The sequence below is a fragment of the Lepisosteus platostomus genome, chromosome 3, assembly GCF_059453375.1.
Source record: "Lepisosteus platostomus isolate fLepPlt1 chromosome 3, fLepPlt1.hap1, whole genome shotgun sequence".
In the NCBI taxonomy this organism is placed as follows: domain Eukaryota; kingdom Metazoa; phylum Chordata; class Actinopteri; order Semionotiformes; family Lepisosteidae; genus Lepisosteus; species Lepisosteus platostomus.
Window position 1 is genome coordinate 1,144,691 of NC_142613.1, and position 12,463 is coordinate 1,157,153.

Consider the following 12,463-nt stretch of genomic DNA (forward strand, 5'->3'; position numbering starts at 1 on the left):
CTGCCTCTCTGAAGCTGCAGGAGGAGAAAAGTGTCCAAATGTGTCAGTTGTTGGTTGCGTTCTGGTTTTCTTCTCGTTGATAAAACGGCAACAGAAGTTAGAGGAACACGATGCGTGACACTCTGTAACGGTGGCGGGGATAGAAAGTCATCGACCGGACAATAAACTCGAGAGAGGACGCCGCGGGTCCTGGATGTAAAATTCGCGTATTGCAGTCTTCTGTAGCGAAAGACACTCGGTCTCCAGGCGAGGAAAGACACGCCGCACACACAAGGGTACAATGGAGGAAGTTGATAAAATTTTAATTCATTCCCTGAGACAAGTGGGAACGTAAGTAACGCTTGCGCGCTCGGCGACCCGTGTGGCTTGCGAGATAGTCAGGGGGTTACTTGCGTGGGGAGACCGCGGGGGGAACAGGGCGATTGAACTCTAACGGGCAGCCCGAGAAGCTCCCGTTGCAAGTGTAAGTATAGATGTACGCTTGAGTCTTTATTCTTCACGAATGCAAAGAGAAAACCCAGAATAAGTCGGCATCCCAGTCCAGTGTTTCGCGATGCAGTTTTTAATGTTGGCGGCGCCGGACAAAGTCGCCCGTTTGCATGTTTGTTTATTTGTAATGCCTCTGCGGGTCGGGGTCCTGACTTGATTTAATTTAATCTCAGTTTAATTGGTGTGACGGGAGGGCGGCCGCGAGCGGTCCCCTGAGCCCGGGTCGCGCGGGGGGACCCCCCACCCCCCGGCGTCGCGCGGACGCGGTGAGCCCCCATTCTGCGTGCAGCCGCGCTCGGCAGCGTTACTGGGCGCGTGTCCCCAGTTTCACAGCGAAGCTAATGGCAGGATGCCGTGGCGAGACGCTTGTCCCCTTGGCTTAGTTGGACGTACGCGTCAATGCTGCCCCTGTGGAAGTCTGTCCAATGCCCCCCCCCCTCGCCCTGTACACTGCGTGGCGCCCGGCCGGCGCCCCGGGCTCAGCGGAGGGGGGTGTGTCTCGGCGACAAGGTGCAGATTCCTGCAGACATTCAGGGCTGTCCCGTGGTCTGGACACGCGGGCTCCGCCCCACCCGCGCCGAATGAGCCAGCCGCTTCCCCTGGTCGGCGCGCGTGCTGCGCTGCGTGTAGATGCGCGTGTCTCCGGTTTGCACACTTGTGTCCGTGTCAGGAAAGTACACGCGGGGGGGATGTTCCTCAAATATCATAACGTCTGTGTGTTTGGCTTCCGGGTTGCGCTGTCGCCCTGGTTGTACAGTTGCTTCACAGCTCCTGGGCTCGAATGTGGCTCTGTCTGGGGGGAGTCTGTCTGGTTTCCTCCCACAGCCCAAGGGCACTGTATTTCTCTGTAGGTCAATTGGCATCTCTGAATCGGTGTCCCAGTCACGGAGTGCTCCCGCCTTGAGCCGGGTTTGTGGAGGGTAACTCAAATTTGTAGTATTCTGTGTTTTTAGGAAGCTTTGTTTCGTAATCAAACGCTCCCTTTCTGCAGCGGGCATGTCTAGTAATGCTCTTAGCAGTTCTTTAATAGTAACGTCGGCCATGATGAATGTGTGTTTCTGAGGAAATGCTGTGCTTCTGCTTGAAAACAAAATCCAGCCCGTGATCAGTGGGTTTGTGCTCCTGGTTGAGAATCTCTAACGCTGCTCCTGGTGAGCCCCAGTGTTACGGTAACTGTTCAATCCCAGTTTTCAGAGGTTTGGAACATCTTCCCTGTGCTTGGTTCCTTGTTATGCTCGGTAGAAGCCGCCGAAGACAGTTGTTCCTTTGCTCTGGGCTCATTGCTTGTGCTGCTGACCAGGAGCTTGAACTTGAACTTTATTGCCATATGTAACCGGTACTGGTACAATGGAATTCTTACTTACAGAAAGTCTCTCGATTGTAAAACAAGTGTAAAAAACAAGACAAAGTGCAAACAGTGCATCAAGACAATGTACAAACAAACAATGAGAGGACTGCCCCCTGGCTGTCCATGCTGGCAGGGGCTGTGTCCCGCGCCTGACCCGTGTCTTGTGTGTCTTGTGTGTCTTGTGTCTTGTGTGTCTTGTGTCTTGTGTCTTGTGTCTCTGTGTGTCTGTCTGTGCTGCAGGGAGGTCGGCGAGGATGTGCTGAGCGTGAAGCAGTTCTCCAGCGAGCTGATCGTGGAGGCGGTGGTGCGCTGTCTGCGGGTCATCGAGCCCTCCCTGGGCAGCGGGCTCAGCCACGTCCTGCCCCCCGGGATGTCCGCCCGCTTCCGGCTGGGCATGAGCCTGGCCCAGGCCTGCCAGGTGAGCGACCGGGCTGACCGCTGCCGAGTCCTTCTCATCCACCGCACCCCACTCTCGCCTCGCTGCGCCCCTCGTTCAGTCACCCCCGTGTCTCTCTCTGCGCCCCTCGTTCAGTCACCCCCGTGTCTCTCTCTGCGCCCCTCGTTCAGTCACCCCCGTGTCTCTCTCTGCGCCCCTCGTTCAGACACCCCGTGTCTCTCTCTGCGCCCCTCGTTCAGTCACCCCTGTGTCTCTCTCTGCGCCCCTCGTTCAGTCACCCCTGTGTCTCTCTCTGCGCCCCTCGTTCAGACACCCCGTGTCTCTCTCTGCGCCCCTCGTTCAGTCATCCCCGTGTCTCTCTCTGCGCCCCTCGTTCAGTCACCCCTGTGTCTCTCTCTGCACCCCTCGTTCAGTCACCCCTGTGTCTCTCTCTGCACCCCTCATTCAGTCACCCCCGTGTCTCTCTCTGCGCCCCTCGTTCAGACACCCCCGTGTCTCTCTCTGCGCCCCTCTCTCTCTGCGCCCCTCGTTCAGTCACCCCCGTGTCTCTCTCTGCGCCCCTCGTTCAGTCACCCCCGTGTCTCTCTCTGCGCCCCTCGTTCAGACACCCCCGTGTCTCTCTCTGCGCCCCTCTCTCTCTGCGCCCCTCGTTCAGTCACCCCCGTGTCTCTCTCTGCGCCCCTCGTTCAGTCACCCCCGTGTCTCTCTCTGCGCCCCTTGTTCAGACACCCCGTGTCTCTCTCTGCGCCCCTCTCTCTCTGCGCCCCTTGTTCAGTCACCCCGTGTCTCTCTCTGCGCCCCTCGTTCCCTCAGGAATGGGGAACGTTGATCGGAATAGCACAGGTGTTAATCAGCAGTTTGCATCTCAGCAAAAGCCTAGCTCTGCATTTACAAATGAGCATCTCTCCTGTGAAGCAGCAGTTTTAACATCCTGTCCCAGTGAGGCCCGAGTCATGTGGTCCCCCTGGCTGGAGTGACGAGTCGAACAGACACACAGGTGTCAGGCAGACAGATCCCAGCACAGTGGTGCTGCTCCCAGCGTGTGAAACGGGAGTCTGGTTCCAGCTGCCTTCTCTTGATTTGTTTGTGCTCTGCTGAGCCATCTGGGCACTTTTCAAAAATCTTTTGGGGTTTCTAAACTTTTTTTAAATCGTTCGTAGTTAGAAATGTGTATAGCACAGTGACCTAGAGTATGTGAGGGAGATTAAACAGTGCTGGTCCATCTTATCCAGTACACAGCCTCTTAGGTTCATGTTTCAAGCGCTTTGGAAATGAAGGCCTGCTGAACGAGTCTAATTGAGTAACGAGGCCGGTTCAGCCAGGGGAGAGATGAAGGCCGGAGGTTTTCTGCCCTTCCTTTGGAAGTCAGATCTTTCGTCTCCGCTGTCGACACGAGTCATCCCGCTGTGAGTCAGAGCCTCGCCCCCGTGCCTCTGACCTGGGCCGCGTTCCTCTTCCAGGACCTGGGCTACAAGGGAGAGATCGGCTACCAGACCTTCCTGTACAGCAACGAGCCCGAGATCCGCTCCCTGCTCATGTTCCTGGTGGAGAGGCTGCGGCGGGAGAGTGCCGAGTCGTCGGACCAGCCCGCAGGTACCCCTCCCACACGAGGCAGTAACTGGGGGGCCGGCTCGGAGCTCCTGCCCCCTGCAGTGAGGCCCGTCGGTCCCAGCGGGCCGGATCGTCGCCCAGTTGTGCAAGAGGGATTCCCGGGAAACGGGTGTGTGTGGGGTGGGCTTCCTGCCCTGCTGTGCTGGGAGCCCTGGCCGGGAGGAGTGGCTCTGGTCGTGGGGGTGGTTTTAAGCTGGACAGGGGGGAAAGTCGGTAATCCCTGCGTCTGCTCTTGTCGCTTGGTTTTGCCAGGCAAGTCCGCCCTCCTGCAGAGAGCGATCGGCGCCAAGATCAAAGCCCAGCTGTCTGTGCCCTGGGTGCCACCCTCCTGCCGGGTGCCCTTCCTGTGCCAGAGCCAGGTACTGCCGCAGCGCGGCCGCTTCCTCTCTGTTCTTGCGGGGCGTTGGCGCTGGAGAGGCAGCCAGCCGGAGAGTATCTGTGTGTCTTGGCTCGCCTGCAGTGTGACCCTCGCGCTGCGGCGCAGGCTGTGAACTCTGACCTCTTGCTGCTGTTCGTTCCAGACTCCCGGCTCCTCGCACGGTTTCCACGCGCGGCCGTTAAGTTTACCTCAGAGCTCAAAAGTCAGCAGGACAACCCCGAAAGGTAACTTGGCGAATGTTCTATGGAAACAGCAGACAGTCCTGCGTGTCTCTGTGGCTCCTGGTGTCTGAGGGGGAGGTGTAGGGGCTGTGCAGGCGTTGTCACGGGGGGGATCGGTGAGTCTGCTTTATTCCAGAGCTGCACCAGCTGCTTACTGGCTTAACTGGAGCGTTTGAACAGCTCCTCCCAGCCCTTCAGGGGCTGCTGCCTTAAACAGACCAGGAAAACCTGCAGACTCACTGAAGAGCCCTCCGAGGCCAGGAAAGGCTGCAGCGAGTGTTTCCACTTGTGTTCCGAGTTGGGCAGAATACCAGCCTGTCTCATCTGCTGGAGATGAGCTCATCATTCTCTTCACGGGGGGGTGGGGGGGTGGGTCAGTTTACTCTGCAAATTCTGAGCTCTGGTATTTTGAAAATGATTTTGGATGCCTATATCCACGGAAAAGATAAAAAGTTCATTTCAGAAGTTTCTGTTCATTTCCACTTGATTTTTCAATCATCCGCCCTTGTGATTCCCATTAAGGAGGGGGGATTGGGAGCAACGAGCTCGTTAAAGGGAGCTGCTGTCCACATTTCTGCATGAACGCTGGGCAGGGTTGCGTTCGAGCGCTGTGGTCCCCCCGGTCCCTGGAGCCGGGGAAGCTCAGTGCTGTCGTTCTCCCGTCGGTGCCCTCAGAGCTGAAGGAGTACTGCCAGGAGCACCTGCCCCCCGTGACTGCCCAGATGTCCCAGCAGCCATCCGTCCCCGCCTCCCTGCTGGAGTGGCACGCAGCCGAGCTCAGCGCCGCGCTGGAGTGGGAGGGCGAGTGGAACAGCCAGGGCCTGGTGTCCCGGCTCACCCCCGAGGTACCCCAGACGCCCGCACCATTACGGAGGTTTGCAAGAGCGGGTAGAGCCGACAGCGAGTCCCTTGGAGCTGACTGGGCAGCGTGAGGCTTCACCCTCTACAGCACTTCAAGTCTGCTCGCGCACAGCTGGTCGTGGCTTGTGACCAAGGCTCGGATCACTGTCGCCTCGCTAACATTAGTCAAAGCTGTGATAATAGTAAAAAACGCCAATGGAGGCTCTGAGTAAACTGTTGAAGATGATGTCCAGGACTTCTGCTCAGCAGTGTGTGTTGTCATACACTTGCATTTTGGTAATGATTCCATATTGTCTCTGATTTCCAGACTATTTTAGTGAAGTATAAAAACTTAAGCTTTTCTTCCTGTCTTCTCAGCAGTTCCGCTCTGTTTTCGACATGTTGACAGATTGACAGATGACAGTTGACAGATCTTGGCTGCTTTCCAGCGGTTAAGGAAGGGTCTGGACCCAGTGGCCCATTGTGCAAGGAGACCAAAGCAGCCCAGACGGGCCACAGACCTGCCCTTCCTGTCTCTTTCCAGGAGTACAAGGCTCGGAAACGACAGCGCTTTCGGAAGAGGATCCAGGACCAGCTAAGGCACGCCGCCCAGTCTCGCTCGGACTCCCAGCATGCCTCGCGCTCCAGCTCGGACCTGGCCGACCTGCTGCGCTCCTTCGCGGGGGGCGCCGGGGGACGGGACGTCCTGGCCAAGGGCACCCGCTTCACCCACACGGAGAAATTCGCCTTCACGCAGGTGCCCGCTCGGGACCGCACACGCGGGGCTCGCCTTCTGCTGCTGCGCTGTTTACATGCTGTTGACGGGTTTGAAACAGATAAACCTGCTCTTCTATCAGTGGGTGGCGGTACAAGCCTTTCAGGCACCCTGCAGCTCCCAGCTGGCAGCAGTGTGAGCCTGGCCAGGACCTGGAGACCTTCCAGCAACAGCCTTAGCTCTCCCAGGAGAGGCGTTAGTGGGGCCAGCAGGGGGCGCTCACCCTGTGGTCCATGTGGGTCCTCATGCCCCAGTATAGTGACGGGGACACTGTACTGTAAACAGGCGCCATCCTTCAGATGAAACATAAAACCGACTCTTTGTGGTCATTAAAAATCCCAGGGTGTTTCTCAAAAAGAGTAGGGGTGTAACCATTGTGTCCTGGCCAAATTTCTCATTGGCCCTTATCAATCATGGCCTCCTAATAACCCCCCTCTCTGAACTGGCTTCATCACTCTGCTCTCCTCCCCACTGAGAGCTGGTGTGTGGAGCATCATCCAGGTGGGTGCTGCACACTACTGGTGATGGAGGGGAGGCCCCAATACCTGTAAAGCGCTTTGAGTGGAGTGTCCAGTGTTCAGTGAGAAGTTTCAGGCCCTCCACGCTGGCAGTGAGATGGGGAGACTCTGGGGTCCCGGTGAGGCGGTCAGTACTGTGCTGCGTGTCGGGGAGCTTCTGCTGGCGGGAGTCCCCTGGGGTTTGACCAGGCAGTGGGTTGCAGGAGCCGGAGAAGGCCGCCCAGCAGATGACGACGGCGGCCGAGTCCCTGCCCAGCTCCAGGAGGACCGAGCAGGACCTGCAGGCGCAGCAGGAAGAGGAAGTGACGTCGCTGCAGGGGCAGCTGGAGCAGCTGTCGTTGCGGATCGAGGAAGTGGGCGCTGACGTGAAGAAGATCACCGTCGCCATCAGTCAGGTGGGGGGCAGCTGCGCTCATGAAGCGGTTTTAGTCTTGGTGCTGTGAGTAAGGAACTCCTGGGCCTTAATGGTGAGTGTCCCCGGTCCCGGTCCATCTGTCGTCCGGCTGGTGTCCACAGTCCCGGTCCAGCTGGTGGTCCCGGTCCAGCCACAGGTGCAACACCAGCACCAGCACCCTGCAGGTGTTCAGGGTCCCTGCAGCTGAAGTTGTACAAAACTTTCGATTCTGCCCAATTAAGGATTGATTGGACCATATTGCACGCTATAGCAGTTTTAGAACGATTCTCCTGCAGTGTTAGAGTGGGGATCCCTCTTTAACAAGGGCTCCTTGGTGTGAACTATTGCCTAACCTCTATCATTACTCCCCACTGCCATTGTCTGTACTTCCAGTTTGAATTCCATCTGAATTCCAGTTTGATCATTGTTAACTTATTGGGTCTTATTACAGGCCAAAGAGGAAAAGTTGTTTTTATATGGATGTTGGTACAGAGTGCTTTATGTAACACTGTTCTTGTAGAACATTTTAAGGTCCGGAGTGCGAGGTGAGCTTTCTGTGTCGTGAAAGACAGCAGGTTGAGAAGATGTAGCAGGCATCTGGGAATTTTAAAAGCCGGTGGAGTGGTCGCGGGATCTGTGAAACAATAGTGCGCCACTCTGCTACCCATCGCCTGACAGCGGAACCGGCGTCTGTCTGTCTGTCTGTGTGTGTGTGTGGAAGGTGTCGGACGAGCTGAAGCAGAAGGAGCTGGGCAACGCGGAGAAGGAGCAGTCCCTGAGGGTGAAGAAGCAGACCATGGACCTGCTTCCAGACGCAGAGAACAACCTGGACAAGCTGCAGGTGAGCGGGGCTGCGGTGTGGGTGCTCATGGGAAGAGGGCGCGATGGATGGAGCAGGAGCCTCGTCATCTGCACTACAGAGCGCGCGTCGTGTGGGTCAGGGAGTTGGGCGTGCCGGGCGGTTTCTTCAGTCTCCAGCCCCGCGCTGGGCTGCGTGGCTGATGCTGGAGACGTGCCTGTCTGGTTGGCAGGTGCTGGTGGAGGGCAGTGCCAAGAGGGTGGTGAGCCTGGCGTCGCAGTGGGAGAAGCACCGCGCCCCGCTGATCGAGGAGCACCGCCGGCTCAAGGAGCTGTGCAGCAGCCGAGAGGCGAGTCCGTCTGCCCCGTCCGGAGCGCGGCGCGGATCTGGAGCGCGGAGGAGACGAGCTCAAGAGTCCTCTCGTGTAGAGCAGTAAGGCCGAGGCGCGCGTGGGCCTCGTACCCCCCACTCTAACCCCCTGCCCCCTGTCTTCCCCCCGCAGCTGGAATCGACCCGGAGGCTGTCCGAGATCAAGGGGCTCCACGAGAAGATCCGGCAGGCGGCCGAGGAGGCCAAGAAGAAGGAGGGGCTGTACAGGCAGCTGGTGAGGAGGGGGGGAGCAGCCGGCCCCGCGGCTGGGCAGGCAGGCTGCGTCTCGCGGGCCGTCCCCGTCGGCCGGAGCTGCACGGGGAACTGTGTAGACCTCAGGCTAGAGCTTCTGCCTCCTGTCAGAAGGCACTTCCAAAGGTCTCTGTGGTGCAGGGGGATCTGTTGGTCAGGGGCTGTGGAGAGCTGGGAGCCGTGCCGTTTGTCCCGGAGCGAGATACTGCCCCGGCAAACCCAGCTGTCCAGCTGAGCATCACAGTGTGTGGCATTGTGATCTCTACAGGCTGCCCTGCCGAGTGAATTAATACTCCTAGTACTAACTCGGCGAAGGGCTACATCTTAAACTGTGAGCTTTTGCAACAGTTTTTTTATGATTGTATACATATGAAACCAGTCAAATTAAAAGTAGAGGAGCTCAACTAGGAATCGGCTGCTGAGACAATCACATTTCCAAGGTCCGATTTGAAAATGAAAAGGGGCCACATGGTGCGTCTAAACAGCAGAGCTCCTGTTTACCAGCGCTGTCCTTCTGCGCTCCTGCTCCCCAGATGACAGAGTTCGAGACCCTGCCGAAAGACGTGTCCCGCTCGGCCTACACTCAGCGCATCCTGGAGATCGTGGGCAACATCAAGAAACAGAAGGAGGAGATCACCAAGGTACAGCGGGCCAGCTCCCTGCTCCTGGAGCCTGAAGGAGACTCAAAAAACAGGCTGTATAGTGTAACTCGCCCCCACCAAGGCTAGACATCAAGGGTTAATCTGGTCAAAGCAGACCTCGTGATCAGCTCTTTTGACCTGTCACCTGGCTCTCACACCTGGCCTTTATCACTGCGAACATGAGTGTGAATGGAGCAGAGAGTATCATCCTCCACAGCTGACAGGACAGCCCAGTGGTTGAACTGGCTGGCTCTCCTGCAGTGATCTACCAGGGAGGTGAAATGAAGTACTGAGCACACCGCAGGCTCTGTGGGCTGGGCGTCTGTTCCGCTGGCTGACCTGGTGCGTTCATCCTTCCTCAGATCTTGTCAGACACCAAGGATCTACAGAAGGAGATCAACAGTCTGACCGGGAAGCTGGATCGCACTTTCGCAGTGACCGACGAGCTGGTCTTCAAGGTGAGTACTGCTGGAGGTCTGATGCGGGGGGGGGAACGTTCATCAGAAACGGAGAGCTTTCATCAGGAGCTGGACTCCAAGTGATGTGTAATACGAGAGTGAGAGAGAACTCAACTTTGAAACCTTTTGAAGGAAAGGAAAACTGATTTTGCTCCTCCTCCTGTGCATGAAGCATAGACTCTGCTTTGAACATCAGTTTTCTAAATGAGGACCTTTTACCTGAATGAAGTAGCTTTGCTGTCCAATATCGCAGTCTGACATCACAGAGCTCAGTTTGCCCTTTACTCTTATTCAGTGACATAAGGGTTTAGCTTGTATTCAGATTTGTTTCTGTTGAGCTGTGTGACACTTGGGCTGAGTCTGGTGCTCTCTTGCAGGATGCCAAGAAAGACGAGTCTGTTCGCAAAGCCTATAAGTACCTGGCAGCCTTGCATGAGGTATGTGAGCCTTCGGTTTTATTGCTATATCCTGGACAGATCTCCTGTCTCCGCTGCCGAGCTCTGTGTGGAGACACTTGAGGTCACTGATTTTTAAGTTCTGTCTCAGCTCTTGCCAGTAGAATACTTGTTACACAGAGAAAACTTGCATCATTCTTAACTGTAGCCCCAGCTGGGCCCTTGGCTCCATGACTGAATCCCGAACGAGCCTAATGATGGGATTAATCCAAACTCTTTAATTGTCTGCAGTTCCTAATCATGCTGGAGGCTGCTGTTCGGCTGTTGCGATGCTTAAGAAGCTGAACAACTCCCAACTTTTGATAACGGTGCCGATCCAGGAACTCGTTCGTTCAATCGGGGAATGAGTTTGGTGGGACTGAATGCCTGCAGGTGCGAGGGCCCCTGGGTCCTAGCTTCCTCTTATGGGTAGCAGAGCAGCCTGTGAGAACAGTGTTTCCTTTTCCAGAACTGCACCCAGCTCATCCAGACCATTGAAGACACAGGGACCATCATGCGAGAGATCAGAGACCTGGAGGAGCAGGTACGCTCTCAGCCCGAACTGTTTCTCCTCGTTGGAGGTGATTTCTGGTCCTTTTAAGAATAGGAGCTCTTGTTGCAGGTAATGTTCAGGGGCTCATGAACAGTGATCCATTTGTGTTTTCTGTAGGGCTAGGGGTCACATATCTGTTGGCATTGTAAAATACCAGAGTCCTTTTATGCCTTTCCTTTTTTGGTTTAAAAAAGTAAGGCTTGTTCATGTATTGGAGGAATGGTTTTGAAGGAAGATTTTGCAGAGCACATGCCTTGAATGTGGCAGAGACTCAGTTTTCTTAAAGGCACACAGTTGCCATCTGGCCCTTTGAGATATGAGCTCTGGCCATCGTTCACTGTAATTCTGCAGTCTGATGTCTTTGACATGACTTTGCAGTCCTACCGAGCCACAGTCCAGTCGGCGATTCTAGGCGTTTTCTAAATAATTTATATATTCAGAGTCCTGAATACACATGCTGTAAAATTCCACTTGTAACTCGGGCTCCTTGCGTGTTAAGTCTAAATTAGTCTCAGGGGTTGAGCGGTCAGCATTTGTCAGGATTTTCCATGCATGAATCACTGAGGGGGTCTGGAACAAGCAGGCCACGCTCAGGAGAGGAGGGACTTCCTGTAAGTCTGCAAATTGCCTTTACTCCTGGACTGAAGGCAAGGTCGTATTGGGACTCGGGGAACTAACTGAACCCTTCCAGCCTTTAAGAGAGCAGAGCTCGTGGGGACGTGATTCAGGCCAGCCCGTGTGCGTCTTGTGCCTGTGTACCCCATGGCAGACTGCTGCACAGCCATGCGCTTTCAGATGCAGACTCCTCGGTTAAGGGTGTGTCAGTCCCGCTAATCCACTGCCGTCCTCAGATCGAGACGGAGAACGGGAAGAAGACCGTGAGCAACCTGGAGAAGATCCTGGAGGACTACAAGGCCATCCGGCAGGAGAACTCGGCCCTGGCCGCCAAGATCCGCGAAGCCTGACGGCCTGCCTGCCTCCCCTCCCCCCCCCCCCCAGCCTCCTCCCACCAGGGTGCCAGCCTGAGCTGCAGAACAAAGGGAACTGCCCAGCCTTGGGCACCTGCCTTCCCAGCCCCCTCCCCTCCCTCTCCTCGGCACCAATGAGGGAGGGGGGCGAGGCAGAACGCCATCTTCTGATTGGCTCACCTCCCTGCCACTCCTCTGTGGAGTCTTGGTGTCAAGTCACGGCTTGGCCCATCTGAGCACCTAGGTTGGGTCTGTTCTGGATAGCAAACTTTTTTTTATTTTTTAATAAAAAGCAAAAAAATGAACAATTGGGGAAAAAAACCCAGGTCTAATGAAAATAAGAAACCTTGATATCAGCTTTTGAAGCACTGAAAACCTGCTGGTGAACAAATGCATGTTTTGTTGAGAAAGACAAGTAATCGTCAAGGAACACAGCGATGAAGGACTCTCACAGTCTGCCTCTGTAGGGATGCTAAGCCGCAGTGTATTAGAGCAGACTGAGGACAGGTCCTGTATGATGTGCTTACAACTGAGAGGAGACTCCTTCTATCTGGGCTGCTTTTCAGGGTCTCTCTGGGGCTCTAGTGAGCTCTAGGATCTGTCTTCGTTATGTCTTTCAAATCTTCCAGACTAAATAACCTGATGTGTAGAACAGGGATTTGGGGCATTTTACTAATCAAGCCCTTCACAAGTACAATTTGCAAACGTCAGATCATTTTAAAAGCCTTTTATCTCGCCAGAATAAGTTTTGCGGTTTTGAATGTAAAACTTGAAAGTGTTGGATTTATTACTGTTTGTATGTTTAAATTCTTGTGGGTTAGCCTCAATTTCAAAATCTTGGAATGTGAACCATAATTTTGGAAGTCTGTACGTATAGTTGACCATACCGATCATTCTGTCAGAATCCAGATGCTGGTGTAGAATTATGAATTTAAAGACGACGTCCGAGAGTTTCTGCCAGCTGTAACCGATACATGCACTACAAAAATAATTCTCGTTAAAGCCCCTTGATCTGAA

General features: G+C 55.2%; 1 protein-coding gene across 1 annotated transcript; it reads left to right on the top strand.

Annotated features, from left to right (window-relative positions):
• The first annotated feature begins 5 nt into the window (after positions 1-5).
• ccdc22 (CCC complex scaffolding subunit CCDC22) lies at positions 6-12,463 on the top strand. The gene is made up of 16 exons (XM_088623698.1): positions 6-330; positions 2,078-2,255; positions 3,695-3,827; positions 4,098-4,204; positions 4,367-4,448; positions 5,121-5,290; positions 5,830-6,042; positions 6,782-6,973; positions 7,694-7,813; positions 8,004-8,120; positions 8,274-8,375; positions 8,926-9,033; positions 9,396-9,491; positions 9,869-9,928; positions 10,395-10,469; positions 11,330-12,463. Exons 1-16 carry the CDS (start codon positions 281-283, stop codon positions 11,441-11,443), a joined length of 1,917 nt encoding a protein of 638 aa, XP_088479824.1. The 5' UTR covers positions 6-280; the 3' UTR covers positions 11,444-12,463.